Genomic DNA, 19,854 nt, shown 5'->3' with positions numbered 1-19,854 from the left:
ACAGACCAAACCTTTAGACCCCTGAGAAAATGTTTGTGGGTACCCATTGTCTGGTCTTTTCCCACTGGAGGATTTTTGATGACCAAAAAAGAAACTAAGTCCAAAGCTTAGACCATGTACAAGGGTCAGGAGATGCATCTGTCTGGCCCACAAATCCAGCTTTGTCTTGCTCTGAGATTTTGGCTACAAAACCAAGAGCTTCAGTTGGATCTCGACAATGAGTTATCTGGCTTCAAGGGGCCCTCGTTGGGCTCATCTTTGGACCTCATCCCAAAGAAGTTTGACTACCATTTCAGAGACCAAAGGCAAAATCTTCACTATAATGCCCCATATTGTGTATCCGACCTAAGCTCCATCGCGTTAGCCTGAAATTGTGCCGAAGATCCCAGTCAACTGCTAACTGTTGTGTGTTTTAATGACAAGTTACTTTTTCTAGGTCCTGTTTGTCTTAAAATTCAAAGAGGCATATCTCTGATGACTTCTATCCTATTTTAAGGATCTGGATGTATTTTCATTCACTAACTTCTCTTTTTTTACATTTTTTGGGAGAATTTTGTGTTCTTTACTTCAAAATATTTGGTACTTCTTGAACTTAGCAAACACTTCTCTGATGATTGCCTGCTGCTTCTGCCTTAGCAATAAGGAGATGAGTTTAGATTCTCTCAGGACTGTATTTTGACCAAACCAGATTGTGTTTATTAGGTTGGTAATTGTCACCCTGTGTGTGTGTGTGTGTGTGTGTTAGTTAGTTACAGTTAGTTAGTTAGTTACAGTTAGTTAGTTAGTTACAGTTAGTTAGTTACAGTTAGTTAGTTGTGCGCCTTGACTGCCATATGTAAATGAAAGACTTTGGTCTAGGTAATTTTTTGGGGGATGTTAAACGGATTAGTTTTTAAATTATGTTATTAACCCCTTCGCTGCTAGGCCTTTTCCCCTTCTGTGCTAAGCCTTATTTGGGGTAGTGCGCACTTAGGCCCCTGTAACTTTTTGACCACATTAGGTATCCACGCCAAATTTGCGTCCTTTTCTTCCAACATCATGGGGATTCTAAAGGTACCCAGGGTTTGGGGATTCTCCTAGAGGGTTCCCAGAAATTAGTCAAAATACAGCAACATTTTTTTTTTTTGTGAAAAATGGGAAAAACTGGCTGCAAATTAAAGCGTCTGGGTTTTTCTCTGCAAATGGTATCAAAAAAGGGTTTGTGGGGCTGAAATCACCATTTCTCCAGCTTTTAGGGAATAACAGATTTTGTCAGAAATCCAACATTTTTTACACAGTTTTGACATTTTTCTGGGACATACCCTATTTTTGCTATTTTTTGTGCTTTCATCCTCCTTCCAGTTAATGGTAGAAATGGGTACAAAAGCAATAATGGATCCTGGAAAGCTATACATTTTTGAAAAGTAGACAAAATTCTGAATTCAGCAAGGGGTCATTTCTGTAGATCCATCAAGGTTTCTTTATAGAAACTAACAGTTAAATATAGGAAACATTAAAAATTAGTTGAAAAAAGCAGCCTTTTGTGTCAACGTTTTCACCTGTAACTTCTTCTAATTATGACATCTCTTTGAAAGCAATGTACCGTTACATCCGCTGGACCTTCCTGGTTGTGGGGATATATAGGACTTGTAGGTTCACCCAGAGCCCAACGAACCCAGAGTAAAAAACTGAGCAGCATTTTGTAATGTTTTTTTTTTTTTGTTCCGGGTATATAGCAATTATTGTGGGAAAATGTATACATGGAAAAATTGGTATGAAAGACACCTATGTATTTCTGAAATGGGAACAAATTACAGAGTTTAGAAACAGTGCATATTTGCACATTTTCGAAATTGGGAATACTCTTACTAGCATGAGAATTATTGGTCATTTTTCAAAATGACTTTTTTTTTTACACAAGGTCTTTCATTTGGAAGGGAGAAATGCATCACAAATCAATAGGTAATAATAGTTGCTTTACAAATATGAACTACCCTAAGTCTCCCGATAAAAATGGTACCTCACTTGTGTGGGTAGGCATAGTGCCCACGACAGGAAGTGGCTCAAAACCTAACGTGAACACACCACATTTTCACAATGAAAATTTACACATTTTTTGCGAAGAGTCTAGCTGTAGTTTTTGAACCCTAGCTCTGCTGGCACCTAGGCAAACCTATACATTTTTGAATACTAGACATCCAGGGGAATCCGGGATGGGGTGACTTGAGTGCCTCTCACCATGGTCTGTTACCCAGAATCCCTTGCAAACGTAAAAGATTGACAAAAAACACATTTTCCCCACATTTCTATGATGGAAAGTTCTGGAATCTGCATGGATGCACAAATTTCCACCCACCCCGCGTTCCTCAAAGTCCTACGAGAAAAATGGTACCTCACTTGTGCGGATCGGCCTAGTGCCCGCGACAGGAAACGGCGCAAAACGCAACGTGGTCACACCTCAATTTTGCAGTGAAAAATGACCCTTTTTTGGCAAAGTGCCTAGCTGTAGTTTTTGAACCCTACCCCTAGTACTTGGGCCTCCCACACAAGTGAGGCACCATTTTTACCGGGAGACCTGGGGGAACGCTGGGTGGTGGTAAATTTGTGTGAGCCCGGTGATGCCACAACTTTCCTACACCATAATGTGTGAAAAAAGTGATTTTTTTTTTCAGCTAAAATTGAGGGTTGCAGGGAATTCTGGGTAAGGAAATGTTGGGGGATCCACGCAAGCCATACCTCCCTGGAAGCCCCAGGGTGTCTAGTTTTCAGAAATGTATGGGTTTGGTAGGTTTCCCTAGATGGCCGCCGAGCACCGGGCCAAAAACCCAAGTGACCCCCCTTGCAAAACCAGATTGTTTAGACATAATTATTGGTTTGTTTCTACAGCGTGAGAATTTTGGAACAATATTGCAATGGAAATGTGACAGACATTTTGAGGTTTGCAGGACATTGGGGATAAAAAAACTTTTTGAATTCACAAGAGAGACATCACCATGAACTCCTAAGGGTTTTCGACAATATCTACAGTTGGTGGGTTATTCTTACATGGAAAGTACACCTTGGCAGAGAAACTAAAGACAAAGATTCCTGCACAACCATCTATTCCTCAAACACACACACACATACTGGTTGGATTTGGCACGAGGGCGAGTCATGGTTCAGTGTATTACATTTTATTAACAAGAGATTTCCCAAAAATGAAATGCACTGTCAATAATTAAATTCACAAAAAACCAAACCAATGACTCGCAGCTCGTGAGCTGTAAATCCACGTCAAGGCACCAACCACTTTACAGGCCATTCACACACCTTTCATACGTGATACAAACAAGACGATTCGCACCACCAGGCACAAAAGCAACACATTACAAAATTCACAAAAAGGGACAAGGTACACCCTGCTTCAGAAAGACAAATATTACTGCACAGCCATCTAATCCTCAAGCACACACACATACTGGTTGGATTTGGCACGAGGGTGAGTGATGGTTCAGTATATACAATTGTATTAGCAAGTGATTTCACAAAAATGAAAGGGCGAGAAACTGAACCATTGACTCACAGCTCATGAGCTGTAAAGCCACGACAAGGCACCAACCTCTTTACAGACCATTCATACACCTTTCACACGTGTGAGACACACAAAACCATTCACACTGCCAGCCGCGGGCCCATCACATAACAAAACTCACACCAGCACACAGCGCCATTCAAGGGCCCATCACTTTCACACGCCCACATTCCTGACACAGCAACTACACAAGCTGATGGATTGCGTGGAGTGGCACTCAGCTAGCAGTGTGTGTAGTGACCAGCAGCAAGTCACTACTCACACACCGCTAGCAGAGCGCCAGTCCACACACACCGCTAGCAGAGCGCCAGTCCACGCACACCGCTAGCCAAACACCAGTCCACGCACACCGCTAGCCAATCGCCAGTCCAGGCACACCGCCAGCCAATCGCCAGTCCAGGCACACCGGCAGCCAATCGCCAATCCACGCACACCGCCAGCCAAGCTCCAGTCCACGCACACCACCAGCCAAGTACCAGTCCACGCACACCGCCAGCCAAGCACCATTCCACGCACACCGCCAGTCCACGCACACCGCCAGCCAAGTACCAGTCCACGCACACCGCCAGCCAAGCCCCATTCCACGCACACCGCCAGCCAAGCTCCAGTCCACGCACACCGCCAGTCCACGCACACCGCCAGCCAAGTACCAGTCCACGCACACCGCCAGCCAAGCACCATTCCACGCACACCGCCAACCAAGTGCCAGTCCACACACACCAACAGCCAAGCGCCAGCCTACACACACCGCCATCACATTTAGGATTTTTTTAGACAAAAAAAAAACACAAACAAATCGCAAATAGATACAAATCTACAAACACAAAATCAGCAACTAAATACATTGCACTAACGCCAACCTTGAAACAGAATCAAATTTTCAAAAGAATACAGATCAGGCAGTTCACTTTACCACTCATGAATGCTCCCAAAAATTCTTTTGCGTGTGGTACGCTCTAAAACAAGCAGGGACACACAGCCCAGGTTTAGAAGGACAGTCGGGGCAGTACATACGAATCTCCTTCCGCGTACCTCTTCGCCAACAGACTCTACATCTCCTACTGGGAAAATCTTTTGAGGGTGTGGGAGGAATGTGATCAGGAAAGTGGCGATCTCTCAATCTAGCAACATCCTCCACCACTCCAACTCTAGGAACACTTGCCTGTTCCACTACAACAAGGCTGCCTATTACAGACTCCTGAAACTTAGCAAAAGTCATCTTTGACTCAGGGCAAGAATCCTGGAACACAACAAAAGCATTAAAGATTGACAAGTGGAAAAGATGGATAGCCAACTTCTTGTACCAAATGTAAGCCTTACGAAGAGCAGCGTAAGGTTCCAACCTCTGATCGACTCTGTCAACACCACCCATGTGCCTATTATAGTCTAAAATGCACACAGGTTTGCGCACTTCAGCGACCTGACCCCAAACAGTCACAGGTGCAGTGCTTTCATCATGGATGGTAGTCAGCATGTAGACATCTCTCCTGTCTGAAAACTTCAGAGCAAGAAGCTCCTCGCAACGCAACGCACTGTCCCGTCCCCGCACAAGCTTTTGACAAACAAGTTCTTTCGGGAAACCTTTACGGTTAGAGCGGATTGTGCCACAAGCAACAGTGTCCACTTTGGCCAATTCCCTGAACAACCGCACACCAGTGTAGAAGTTATCTACATATAAATGGTGGCCTTTGTTAAAAAATCCTCTACCAAGTTCCCAAACATTTTTCTCAGTCACTCCAAAAGTGGACGGACAACCAGGGGAGTTAATCCTTGATTCCTTACCGGTGTACACCCTGAAATTAGAGACATATCCAGTCCTACTGTCACACAGCATATACAGCTTAATTCCATAGCGTGCCCTCTTACTAGGAATGTATTGCCTAAAAACCAAGCGGCCCTTGAACAACACCAAAGACTCATCCACTGCAATTTCTTTCCCAGGAGCATAGATTTCAGAAAATCGATCAACAAAGTGATCAAGGACAGGCCTAATCTTAAAAAGACGGTCACACAGGGTGATCTTGTGGCAACGCTAAACCATTATCAACAAAATGCATCATCCGAATGCAGAAGCAAATACCTGTTACGACTCATGACTGCCGGAAAAATAGCAGTTGACATCAAGGGAATAGTAGACCAATATGAAGACATTGATGGCTTCCTTAGCAAGCCCATCAAAAAAGTTAAACCCAAGAACTTCTTCATCTCCAAGATTTGTGTGAGTCCACCGGGTAGCTCTAGAGTGTGGCTTAAGACTGGCACTGTTGTCCCTCAAAAACTGTTCGGCATACAAATTAGTCTGCTCAACAATCTCTGCCAAAAACACATCGTCCATTAACAACTGAAACAAATTTATCGGCAAAAAATTTTCAGTATTCACTCTACACCCTGGAACACCAGTAAAGTCTGGCAATGCCGGCTGCACCATGCCAGGGGCAACCCAGAGGTCATCACTTTCAAAGGGAAGCCTTGCAGCCCCAGCCTGCAACCCAGATGCCTCTTGCCGCACTACACCAATGGGAAGCCTTGCAGCCACAGGCTGCAGCCCAGAAGCCTCTTGCCGCACTACACCAACGGGAAGCCTTGCAGACCCAGGCTGCAGCCCAGATGCCTCTTGCCGCACTATCGGCACATCAGTCTCCTTTTCTAACACAGGCACTTCATCCGCACTAAGAGTATCTTCATCATCCGATGACTCCATATGGAGAGAAAACTCACTGCCAGAATCGTCCCCTGCCTCCTCTGCCTCAGATGCAGAGTCAGTCTCTGAACCATGGTCAGAGGAAGACTCAAAAAGCAAACCAACAACCTGCTGAGCAGTAATCCTGCGGCTAGCCATTATACTTACTATGATAGAAGACTGCACAAACCAGTCAACCACAACCAACAATGTGCAAACTAAGTAAGTGAAGAAATGTGTACCTTTATCACAAAGATCAATGTACTCAAAAACTATAGAATTCAATTACAAGAGACAGCTACACTCACCAGAACCTACTCTGCAGTGACACAGCAAAAACCAACGATATCCAACTAGAAAGAAGAAAAAAAAAAAAATTACTCACAAGACAACAAAATACACATCGAGCACAAATGCAAACAGTTTTTGACACTCAAAAACCAAACATACTGCTATTATTACACCATTTGCAAAAAAAAATTCATGCAGACAAATCAAACACATTTACATTGTACAAAAAAAAGTCTCTTACCAAACTACACAAACAGCAGAACCACCAGTAACGAAACCGCAAACTGGAAAGAGCAAAAGCCTTCACCTAGAACAAAAACGTAAAAAAGAAAAAACATTGCAATTCACAAAAAATATAACAATAAACATTATAACATGCTATGTTACTACCCAAATGGTCAATCGGGTTGTGTGCCAGGTGGGGCAGAAAACAGCAGGAAAAAAAAACAGGCTAATCTGTCCCGGGGCAGGGGGGGAGCAAAATACATATTATAAAAAATTGCCCCCTGGAAGCGACCCTTGCCTAAGGGGTCACTTCCATTTTTATTTAAACTAATTACCTGGTGTCTAGTGGGCTTTCCTGCCCCCCCTGGGACCAGAAACGGCTACACAAAAGACCGATCTGCCCCCAGGGGGGGGCAGAAAAGTCTTAATAAAAATTTGGGCCCCCAGGAAGCGACCCTTGCCCACGGGGTCGCTTCCTTAACGCTAAAAAAGACATCCCTGGTGTCTAGTGGGCTTTTCTGCCCCCCCGGGACCAGAAACGGTTACATAAACGACCGATCTGCCCCCAGGGGGGGCAGAAAAGTCTTAATATTAATTTTGCCCCCCAGGAAGCGACCCTTGCCCAAGGGGTCGCTTCCTTCACGCTAAAAAGACATCCCTGGTGTCTAGTGGGCTTTTCTGCCCTCCCCGGGAGCAGAAACGACTACAAAAACGACCAATCTGCCCCCAGGGGGAGCAGAAAAGTCTTAATAATAATTTAGCCCCCCAGGAAGCGACCCTTGCCCAAGGGGTCGCTTCCGTAAGCTAAAAAAGACATCCCTGGTGTTTAGTGGGGCATCCCTGCTCCACGATCGCGACGCTGTGCGCGATCGCGAAGCGGGAATGCCCAGCATTGAGACATCAGGGGAGAGGAAATACTCTTTCCTCTCCCCCGATGCCTCAATGCTTGCAAAAATCCCCCCCGCAGCCCCACCGGAGAACAAAACTCACCTCCTCCTCGCTGGGACGCCTGGAAGCAAATGGCTTCCAGGCGGCCCAGCGCTTCCTGATGACGTCGGCGCGCGCTGTGCGCGCTGACGTCATGGGGAAGCGTGGGGGGGCTCGGGGGTGGCAGCGGAAACTCTTCCGCTGCCATCACCCTCTGTGGGGGCAAGATCGATGCCCCGGAGCGGTTCCGTCATAAGCACAGCCCAACCGATGCTCATGACGGAACCGCTCCGTCATGAGCATCGAAGGGGTTAAACTCAAATGATGAATTGCATACCTTGTTATGATTGTTTATGTAAACATTTGACTGGGCCTATGTGTTTGAGCTCTATGTGGTCTGACATTCTTCAGTCAACTTCCATACCAGCTCTATGTGTTGTTTTTTTGTTGCAGAAATTACCGATGAGTGTGAAGTCTGAACCATTGATATCCCCCATTTAAGCATATCTCCTTGTTAAATACTAGTTCAGTATTTTATCTTAAATGTCATGATTTTATATCGATATGATGGGAGTGTTCTAAAGTATTTTATAGTTGGCCTCCTGACTGTCTTCCTTCATTTTACTAAAACTAGGGTTCCAGAGCTGAAAGTTCCATGCTGTATATCACTTCAGTCATGCATGCTTTTTCTCTTTTCTTTTTTTTTATTTATAAATTGTTTGCTGTCTTGGGAATAAATCGTTAAACCTGTAATAACCTCTAAAGGAGACTTTAAACCTATTTCTTAAAACATTTATTGTTACATTTCACTTCATGCTGCTATTTCAGTAAGGGAGATGATGGTGGTTGAGATTATCCAATTTTATCCTTGTTTCTTGATGCTTATGACTAAACTATTTGTTTACACTGTCATATGGTTTGAGGACTTTGTACTTGTTTTATGGTATTTTAACTTGTTTTATGACACTTTTGTTGAAATAAACTGTTTATTGAGTATGAGTCTCTATGTTCTGGTCTATGGATAGACTTTTGTTCATAGCAAGTCTGCTAGTATTAAGGATGATTGGAATTTTAATAATATTTTTAATGGAAAGGACACAGTCATCACTGATTAGTGGCCAAATATGCCTGCATTTCTTGCCAAGATATGTTCAAAAGCCACTCTGAAGTCTTCTGCAGAAAAGAATGTACATAGATCAAAAACAGTTTAATTCCAACTAAATGTTATTTGTTTCAGCTTGTCTTCTGGGTTACCAGCAGGAGGTAATGCTGCTTTTCCTGGACTTCTATCACTCGCGGGTCTCCCAGGGTTTTCTCCAAGCCATTCCCCATCCACATTGCAAGGTTTACAGCAAAGTGCGGCAGCAGCAGTGGCAGCACAGTCAGCACTCTTGCAGGTACTGTTGCTTATGTAATTCTTGTTAATATAAATGGAGTAAGATTTGGCGTTTCGAAACAATTTGCTGGATGTGTTTTATTCAAAATACCACATTCTACCTGCCTCTTAATTTTTGTACTTCACTGCCATTGTTTTGCTTCAGGAAGTCAAATGTCTGGTATAAACACACAAACACCTGGATGGTATCAGTGCTTTTGAGAAACTAATCTCTTACCAAGGTACACAACATTAAAGCATGCATTGGGGGCATAATCAATGAGGCGGCAAAGGGAAAACAATCAGTTGCTCAGCAACAACAAGAAAATATATTTGGTCAGTGTACCCAGTTTATGGTAAATTCAGAACCCTGAACATATTGAGAACATTTGGTGTTTTGCATTCTTTTTACCATGATTATAAGATTTTGGGTGGTAATATTGTTGGATTATTTGGCAATTATATTAAGGAACCGTGCCAAAGTGTGAGGTGAAATTGTAGCATTTTCCTGAGATTTGCTGCTGTTTTTCCCATGGAAGCTAGACCATACTTCAGAATAAGTTGATTGGCTGCAAATACCCACCCATTTGTGAGCTTGTGTAATTCAGACAGCCAGTAGCAATAGAAAAAGGAGAGCACTATGCAACACAGAGGGATCCTATGTATCATCTGATGTAGAGTGCCCAAAAAGACAACACAGTGGTCCAGTGGGAACTGAATATTGGAAATGGCCTTGAGATGAGAGTGTACATATTCCTAGAATATCTGCACAATGCCATCTGAGCTACAGATGTGGTGTGTTTTCTTTCTTTGGAAGCATCCCCTTAAAAAATCAGTCAAAAAACCTGGTCCCAGGCATCTAAGGTGGTCTGTTTATTTCCCAAGAAAAAAGTGTGTGTTTTACCTAGAGGAAGTCGCCACCAGGTAGTTTTAGTTAGAATCGTGTTTCCATTGGAAATTCTTTATTTGTGCTGCTAATAACTTTGGCGCCATTTGACAAATCTCCACAAGACAATCCAAAAAAGTGCTATTTTTTGTCTAGTTTGTGCCTGGAAAGTTTGGGGGGATTTGTCAAGCGGGGTCTTAGAAAAAGGGGAGGGGTTGGGAGTTCCAAAACACATTTTCTCAATTTTTCCACGGGAAATTTAGAAACAGCTACAACCCAAATGGCTAAATGGATTTACAGCAAATTTGTCATAAAGCTAGATCTTGGAAAGAGTACTTTTTGAGATTTGCTGTAATTCTGTTCAGTATATGTTGTGCAAATAATGCCCCAAAACTATATGTTCGAGAAATGTAAGCTGTAGATCACGTGCTTTGCATACTACTGCCATCTAGTGTTGGGTCTGGATGTTTGCAGCTTGTTTTTGTTCGAAGAAGTCTTTTCCAATCACGAGTTAGATGACTCCTCCTTTCGTTGATAGTGCGTATGTGCATCGGCTCCATTGTTAGATTGTTTTTTTCCGGGTTCAACAACGTTTCTTCAGTTTTCCCTGGTGCGCAATACACTCACCCTCGACGGTATTGTTTTTGATCACGTATCCCATTCGCCGCATATTGTATTTATTTCTAAAAAACCTTCTTTCAATCGGGAAGCTCGTGGAAGGCCTTCGGGCCTACCCGCGTCGGTCCGCCTTGCAGTCGAAAGAACGGACTCCATCTAAATTCTGCCCTCGGTGCCACGGGAAGTTTCCGCGCACCGATGAAATTTGCAACCTGTGCTTGTTTCTGTAGCACAGAGAACAGGACTGCGCCGCATGCAAGGCTTTCTGCTCCAAGAAGACACTTCGCAACTGTCGTACTCGATGTCGCGACATGCAGAGCCAATATGCAAGCTCCGTTCCGGACTTCTTCGGACAAGATTCGGAACAAAAGGCCAGAGACGCTATGGGAGCCGAGGAAGAACAAGATCCCATCGCCATCTCTGACTACACCTCAACCTGAGAAAAAGGCTCCGGTCCAACCCCTGCCTCCGGGCCACGGTCACCACCGAGAACACATTTCTGACGCTCTGGCTCGGCATCAAAACACGGCCAAAAGCCTTCCGGTTCAGACTCTCGCCAACAGAAATCGGGCTCCGATCCGAAACCTTCTTGAACGAAATCGAAGACCGGCTCTGGCCAACCACCTTCGACACTGAAAACGCTTTCGGATCCGAAATCCTCAGGACCCAAGACCCCTCTCAGAAACCATCTGCAGTAAAAGATTCGGCACTGAACGAACTGGATGTGCCCGCTCCATCTCTGGAACAACTTTTCAATGCTCTGCATGGCAAGCCGGAACCAAAATAACTAGAGTTGTACATCCATCCAACTACTGGACATACCTCAACAAAACTGACACTGAAGAGAAAACCTGAATCAGAGGAGGCCTACCATATTCCTTTGAAGAGGAAGAATGTCGGGACTAATCCTTCTCCTCCTCCATCTCCTCTTTCTCCTCAACCTCAACATTTAATGATTTCACCTGAGCACTCACCACCACACCCACCTGAAGATCAGGATGATGATGATGGGGTTAGGGATGGGGATGGGGACAAAGTACCATTAGTTCCAGACCCCTGGACAGATTACAATACCAACTCTCCCACGGGAAACAATCCTGATCTTTACCCTACGAAACCCTCTCCACCGGACGACAGTGTAGGCCACATAGTTGTTAGGTAGAGCTGCCAACTATCATGGTGGGCAGCTGCACAAAGAATCCCTTGAGGAGGATTTCCTCTTTGAAATATTGAGCAGCACACAAAAAGCCATCACACTCACTCTCCATGTTAAAGGGTATGATAAGGCACGTTGATGACATATTTAATGTCCCTGTCAGAGCCCGTGTTCTTACCCCAAGGGTAGATAAGAAATACAAGCCAGCACCATCTGGCCCAGCCTACATTAAGGGGCAATTACCATTGGACTCCCTAGTGGTGTCCAACGCACATAAATGGGCGAACTCCCAAACTACAGGAGATGCTCCGCCCCCAGATAAAGAATCCAAGCTTCTTGATGCATCAGTGAAAAGGGTAGTCTCTCGGGCAGCAAACTTCTGGTGCATCTCTAACACTCAAGTGCTGCTCGCAAGATACGACAGTGCGTATTGGGACGAAATGGAGCACTTGCTCCAATATCTGCCCGATTAACACAATGCCAAAGCGCAATATTTAGTGCGGGACAGACAAAATTATTTCAAATAATGCGACCAGGTGCTATCTAGATGCTGAAGACACAGCTGCTAGAGCTGTAAACACCAGCATCCTTTTAAGAAGACACGCTTGGCTAAGCATATTAGGTTTTAAACCTGAGGTTCAGACTACCATCCTGAACACACCATTCGTCAAGGAGCACGTCTTTGGCCTGGTCGTAGATTCCTCACTGGAAAAAATTAAAAAAGATACGGAAGTGGTCAAATCCATGGGAGCCCTTCAATTAACACAAACACGTAGTTCCTTTCGGCGCCCTTTCTATCGTGAAGGGTTCAAAAATACCTCCTCAGAGACTACCACCACTACGTACAAGGGTAACCACCAACCCTCTCCCTCTAAGGGTTACTTCAGAGGGGGGTATAGAGGCAACAACGGCAAAGGCAGAGGTCGAGGCTCAACCACACGCGCCTCTCCCTCCAATGCAAAACAGTGACTTAACTACACTCCCCCCCCCCCCCAAACATTTAACAACTGTCGGGGACACCTTTCGGTATTCCTTCCAGTCTGGCATTCTATAACAACAGACAAGTGGGTGCTAGAAATTATCCATTCTGGTTACTGTCAGGAGTTCACCAACAATCCTCCAAACATTCCCCCAAGGTCACACAAACTCTCTCTGGATCACTTACACCTCCTAAAAAGAGGTTCAGTCTCTCCTTCTAAAAGGGGCTATAGAGCTCGTACCATCCCAACACCATGGGTCGGGCGTGTATTCCTTTTACTTCCTAATGCCAAAAAAGGATGGTTCTCCCAAACCAATATTGGACCTCCGAGAACTAAACCGTTACATACAGTCAGGCCATTTTCACATGGTAACACTTCAGCAAGTACTACCACTTCTGTAATAGGACGACTTTCTGTCTACACTCGACTTAAAGGACGCCTACTTTCATATTCCAATCCATCCCGTTCATCGTAAATTTCTCAGATTTATGGAAGCGGGTAAACATTACCAGTTCAAGGTACTCCCGTTCGGAGTCACCACTGCCCCCAGAGTCTTCATAAAGTGTCTGTCGGTAGTCACTGCTCACCTGAGGAGAGAACACATCCATGTTTTCCCCTACTTGGACGACTGGCTCATCAAAGCCAGCACATATCCAAAATGTCTCCAACATACCGACAAAACAATTCAGTTATTACATCAACTGGGGTTCACAGTCGATGTGCTAAAATCAAATCTCCAACCTGCAAATACTCAAAACTATCTAGGAGCCACCTTAAATACGCAAAAGTCTTTGGCTTTCCCAATGCAGCCAGAATTCACAACATTCATGCTCTAGTTCTCCAGTTTCAATCCAATCACTCGCTTCCAGCCTGGCTGTATATGCAACTACATGGAATGATGGCATCTTGCATCATAATAGTTCTCCATGCCAGGCTGCACCTACGTTCCCTTCAAGACTGTTTAGCGAGTCAGTGGAACCAAGCAAAGGGTCTGTTAACCGATCTAGTGTTGGTAAGCGGCCGTACTCACCGCTCTCTGCAGTGGTGGAATACACAAAATTTGCCAAAAGGACGGCCTTTTACTGACCCAGCTCCACAGATAGTACTAACAGCGGACACGTCCCTCACTGGCTGGGGAGCTCATCTTCAGCACCACACAGTACAAGGCCCATGGAGCCAACGACAAAAGTTGCCCCACATAAATAATTTAGAGCTGCTTGCGATCTTCCGACCTCTCAAGGAATTTCAAACATACCTGGTTGGCAAAACTGTCTTAGTCCGTACCGACTACATGACGGCCATGTACTACACAGAAAAACAGGGGGGACACACTCTTTCCAACTGTCCCACTTAGCCCAGGACATTTGGAAAGGGGCCATTCACTACAAAATCTATCTCCTAGTGGAACACCTCCCAGGAGTGAACAACCAGATTGCAGACCTCCTCAGCAGACAGAGGCAGCAGATACACAAGTGGGAACTTCCCCCTCCGGTTCTCCTCCCATACTTTCAAAGTTGAGGATTCCCTCAGATAGATCTGTTCGCCACACACCAAAATGCCAAAGCTTTGCCTCCAGGTACCCGCACCAGGTATCCAAGGGCAATGCACTATGGATGAACTGGTCTGGGATATTTGCTTACGCTTTTCCGCCTCTCCCACTCATACCACCAGTGGTTCGGAAGCTCAGGCAAACATCCTTCACATTGATTCTAGATGCTCCCCGATGGGCCCGTCAACCATGGTTCACAACCCTGTTGGAGCTGTGTCTTGTCCCGCATCAAAAGATGCGCCTAACACCCAGTCTCCTTACACAGAGCCATGGTGAAATCAGACACCCAGATCCCAAACAACTGAACCTCGCGATCTAGCTCCTGAAGTCATAGAGTTGGGCTATCCGAACCTTCCACCAGACTGAATGAGCATCATCAGGGAGGCCAAAAGGCAAAATGGAATTGTTTTGGTATTTATTGCAATACCAATCACATCAACCCTCTTGATGCTTCCATACAAAACATTATCTGCTATCTGTTACACTTGCAGCAGTCAGGATTGGCTTCCACCTCCATCCGGCTACATCTTGCTGCAATAGCTGAGTACCTACAAAATAGGCAACATCTATCGCTTTACAGAGTGCCTGTAATTAAAGCTTTCATGGAAGGACTTAAGAGTTATACCTCCAAGACTTCCACCTGCCCCAGTGTGAAATCTTAACATAGTCCTCACAAGATAAATGGGACCACCCTTTGAACCCATGCATAGGTGTGAGCCACAGTTTTTCTCTTGGAAAACTGCTTTCTTCATTGCAATCACTTCACTAAGGAGAGTGGGTGAACTACAGGCACTAACCATAGAAGAACCATTTTTTCAAGTGCAGAGATAAAGTGGTTCTAGGTATGATCCCTAAATATCTACCTAAGGTAGTTTCTGCATTTCACATAAATCAGTCGGTAGAATTACCCGTATTCTTCCCTCAACCTGATTCTGTTGCAGAGAGAGCTCTACACACCTTAGATGTCAGAAGAACACTGTTCTACTACATTGAAGACCAAACAACTTTTTGTTGCTTTTGCACCACCACACAAAGGCAATCCTATCTCCAAATCAGGAATTGCAAGGTGAATTATTAAATGCATTCAAACCTGTTACGCAAAAGGAAAAAGGACTTTAACTGTACCCCCTAGAGCGCATTCCACTCACAAGATAGGGGCAAGTATGGCCTTCTTAGGAAACATTCCCATAGGGACATTCGCAAAGCTGCAACATGGTCTACACCGCACACATTCACAAAACACAATTGTGTAGATGTGTTAGCAAGACAACAAGCTAATGTGGGCCAAGCAGTACTTAAAAGACTATTTCATACAACTCCAACAGCTACAGGTTAGCCACTGCTTTAGGAGATTATTGCTATATAGTCTATGCAAAGCATGTGATCTACAGCTCACATGCCTCGAACGGATAACGTTACTTACCTAGTAAACATCTGTTCTTGGCATGTACAGCTGTAGATTCACATGCGCCCACCCGCCTCCCCGGGTACCTATAGCTGTTGCAGTTCTCTCTTTAGTATACATACATACGCATGGACATCTCTATTCTACTCTTTCTAACTCCATTCTCACCCTCTGGCAGAAAAAACAATCTAACAATGGAGCCGATGCCCATGCGCCCTATCACCTTGTGACTGGAAAAAACTTCTTCGAACAACAACAAACTGCAAACATCCGGACCCAACACTAGATGGCAGGAGTATGCAAAGCATGTGAATTTACTGCTGTACATGCCAAGAACAGACGTTTACTGGGTAAGTAACGTTATCCATCACACTGCTGAGGATCTGCGGACTCGAGAGATCTCTTGGGAAGATCTGATTGACTGCCATTACATCTACAACGATGTGGCAAAAGCCATCTTAAGACTTGGGACTAAGTCCTGAGTCCTAAACAAAAGGGAAAAAAAGACATAAGGGGGCATGGTAGGAAGGAGGACCGTGACCCCTTATGCCTGATTGTGTGGTCTCAGAAAGACCCCAGCTGGGTCCAAAAACGTTTGGTTTTTCAAAACATTTTGCGGCAAAGAACTACTAATCCGCAATAAAATTAATAAATAAATAAAAAGTAACGCTCCCATGCGATTTTTGAAAAAAAAACTCGGGTGGGGGGAGCGACGCATAGATAAATTAGGGGGAGAGGGCATATGGCCACCTTCCCCAAGCCTCTAAGAGACCCTGGGGACACCATCCCTGCGGCGGATATTTTAATGAACGAGAGTAGGTGCCCCCTCCCCTTAAAGGCCCCAGAGGTTGGGGGTCCCCAGGGCCCTCTGTGGCTCAGGGAGGTGAGGCAGGCAACACCTCCCCTTTGCAAATATGTATTAGCCCCAGAGATGAGGAACACAAGGCTGCTTTGGGAGGAGATATATATATATATATCAAGGAGGTCCATGGCAACTGCCTGGATCACCTAAGCTACTTTGTGGTAGATATGATTTCACCACTCAAACGCGGTGGTAATCGCGAGGCTTTACTTAGAAAATTGGAAACTAGGTACATCCTGGAGCTGGATTCCAAGGTGCCCAATGGACTCAACTCCAGTGATGACCTATATACATGTTTATAATGTTTCCAATCAGCCTTGTAATCATTTTAGATGCCCTTGCAATATTTCGCATCCTATGATATATATTTTTTGTACAAATTTAACACTTTTACATATATAATTTTTATTGGGTACCACCGCGCACTTGCACTTTGTTATAACTAACATGGAGATGCAGCCGTAGCCCACTAGGGTAATATCGCTCACATTCAAATACAGCAATAGTCTAACGTAGAGATCATCTCAGCATTCATGCTGATAGTAGCATCCAATTGGTGAGATAACCCCAGCAAGCCAGGTCAGCCTCTAAACATTCAAAAGTTGTTGATATCATACAGTCATTTGAAACACAACTGTTTTTCTGCATGAACTGTCCATTTGCACTATGAACTATTTTTAATTATTTATGAATTTATACATTTTAGAAATTTTATGGTGTTTTAAAATTGCACAGTAACCGGTATATGTGCAGGATATGCACCTTAAAAAAATATACACAACTAGGGATAAGGGGTTGAATATCTGCACCTTTGGATGTTAATATTCTTAAAAGATTGATTTTTATCTGTGCATATTTATACAGGACAATTCGTTTTACTAAGATTGTCAATCTTATTCATGATTTAACGTGCAATTCAAAAAATCTGACATGGTCTATGATAATTTCTGGTTGTAGTTGCATTGTCAACAGTAAACAGGTACATCCACTTGGGTATTATTCTTTAAATTACCTATGAACAACGACCATAGATATTTGGGTCTCTATTGCGTTTTTATGAAAGATATTGCTTTTAGTCAATTTTTAAAAATGTTCATGAATTTATGCACATTTTTTAAGTATTGTATTTATTACTATATTTGCACATAATACTTGGATTGCTGCAGATTATATACTACCAATTGACTGGTATATTAAGTAATGCATATTGTCTCTATGTTTATTGCACTTTGCTGTAAAATGTCACGTGCTGCTATACTTTCACTTTAAAAGCACGGTCACTCCTCATGACGTCATGTGATCAAGGCTTCTCCGAAGGCCGGAACGCGTCATGGCGGTAGTGCTCGGTGGTTAAACTAATAAATACCTTGCACGAAGACTTTGCTGTGCATTCGTCCTTCCTGCACAGTTGGAGTGTTGTGATGAAGTGCTTTGTGTGTGTATATATATAAATATATATATATATATATACAAGGAAAGGATTACTTCACATGAAGAACCGGAGGGGACACAGCAGGGGATTCCATGGAGCCAAAGCTTTATTGCAAGACAGACAGCATCCGCATGACTCGTTTTGGCGGTTTCACCTTAATCATATGCTTGGAGCCAGGTGTCTGCATCGGTCCGCTATTCATACTGGAAGTCAACATCCCATTGGTGGAGGCCCAGCTGAGTCCTGTTACGTCGTGATATATATATGATATACTCTCTGAAGCTGATGGCCTCCTGCTGGTCAAGCACTCCACGTGCCATATGCAGTGGGATCTGAAGTCCCAGTGACTGCAACATAAAGGGGACCTCTCCGCATTTGTACAGATTTTGGAGGAAACTGTACAGGACTTGCAGTACTAGCTATAGGACCACAATTTGGTCAGTGGCATACCGTTTACTCTACCCCACTCACAGCTGACAGTGGTAACTGATGCATCACTTCTAGGCGGGGGCAGCCTTCTGAGAGAAGGAGAGATCAGAGGCCTCTTGTCTCCGGGGGAGGCTGCGCTCCACATCAACCTGTTGGACTTGCAAGCCATCCACTTGATGCTGAAAGCCTTACTGCCCTCCATTCAGGGAAGGGTGGTTCAGGTATTCATGTACAACACCACCCCAATGTGGTACTGCAACAAGCAGGACGGGGTGGGGTCATGTACTCTGTACCAGGAGGCCCTTCACCTCTGAACGTGGCTGGAGCACCAGGGGATTTTCCTGGTGGTGCAGCACCTAGCAGGATCTTTGAATGCCAGGGCGGACAAACTCAGCCATCGGTGTCTAGCGGATCACAAATGGCAGTTACATCAGGAGGTGGAGCAAAGTCTCTTCTGCTAATGGGAGAGAATCTCGCCTCGATCTGTTCTAAACTGCTTAGATCGCACAATGTCAACATTTCTGTGTGTTGGAGTTTCCAAAGCGGCTTTTGTTCGTAGACTCGTTCCGCGTAGAGTCAAACTCTGGACTACTGTATGCTTTTCCACTGATACCCCTCTTGCTTCAAGTTCTAAAGGAAGATTAAGAAAGACTGGGCCCAAGTTATGCTGGTGGCAGCAGACTGAGCAAGAAGAGTTTGGTATCCCGAACTCCTGAGCATGTTTCCAATCAAGCTGCCCCTTCGGGAGTCCCTCCTGTCACAACAGAGCAGCACCGGAGCCTACGCACACTTCATCTCCTTGCTTTTTAGATTCATTGGCGGAATTTGAGTGCTTTTGACCTTCTTCCCGTGGTTGTGGGTGTTATTTTGGCAGCCAGGCATCCCTCTACCAAATCTGTTTATGCCTGCTGATGGGACAAGTTTGTGGCATGGTACACGATAAATAGGTCGACCTACTTAATTGTCTGATGTTTTGGCGTCTTTGGCCCAGCAAAGTCTTGCTTTTGGGACAAATAAGTGTTCTCTGTCGGCCATTTCAGCTTTTTTGCAATTTGCGGACCAGCCTTCCTTGTTTAAGTCCCCAGTGTAGGAAGCTGGCTTTTAATGTACAAAAATGAGATATACTATATAGAAAGTCCAGATGGCCCTTATTTGTTTGCAGGGCTTAAATTAATCATTCCAAATGCTCAATGTGGGCAAGCAGTTTAGTCTTATCAGAGGGTAGTGTTAATCATTTGTTGTAAACAAAAAGTCAATAATTAGTCATACACACAAGAAGAAACTCAAGACCATTTTAGAAAAAGTAACACAGATTTTTATTTAAATGTTGACATCAAGATTATCAGAATCAGGTAAGTACTTTAGGTGTTATCAATTTTTACAGAAGAAAATGACAGCTGTCAGATTTGGCATGAGCCTCAAACTCAGCAGTGCTATCCTATGGGAGAAACATTCACTGCATAGACACACTTACAGACGACTTACAACA

At 44.3% G+C, this 19,854-nt stretch overlaps 1 protein-coding gene across 2 annotated transcripts in view; it reads left to right on the top strand.

The window, feature by feature from the left end:
- PROSER1 (proline and serine rich 1) overlaps positions 1-19,854 on the top strand; it is a 269,213-nt gene that overhangs the window by 220,977 nt on the left and 28,382 nt on the right. For both annotated transcript variants that reach the window (XM_085621763.1, XM_085621762.1), the window contains exon 12: positions 8,911-9,070. In XM_085621763.1, coding sequence (XP_085477889.1) covers positions 8,911-9,070 — 160 coding nt within the window. The remainder of the gene's footprint in view (positions 1-8,910; positions 9,071-19,854) is intronic.

This window comes from Triturus cristatus, chromosome 8 (genome assembly GCF_964204655.1).
Source record: "Triturus cristatus chromosome 8, aTriCri1.1, whole genome shotgun sequence".
NCBI classification, from domain to species: Eukaryota; Metazoa; Chordata; class Amphibia; order Caudata; family Salamandridae; genus Triturus; species Triturus cristatus.
The sequence above is the reverse complement of the archived record's forward strand: the minus strand, read 5'-3'. Positions and strand labels throughout refer to the sequence as shown.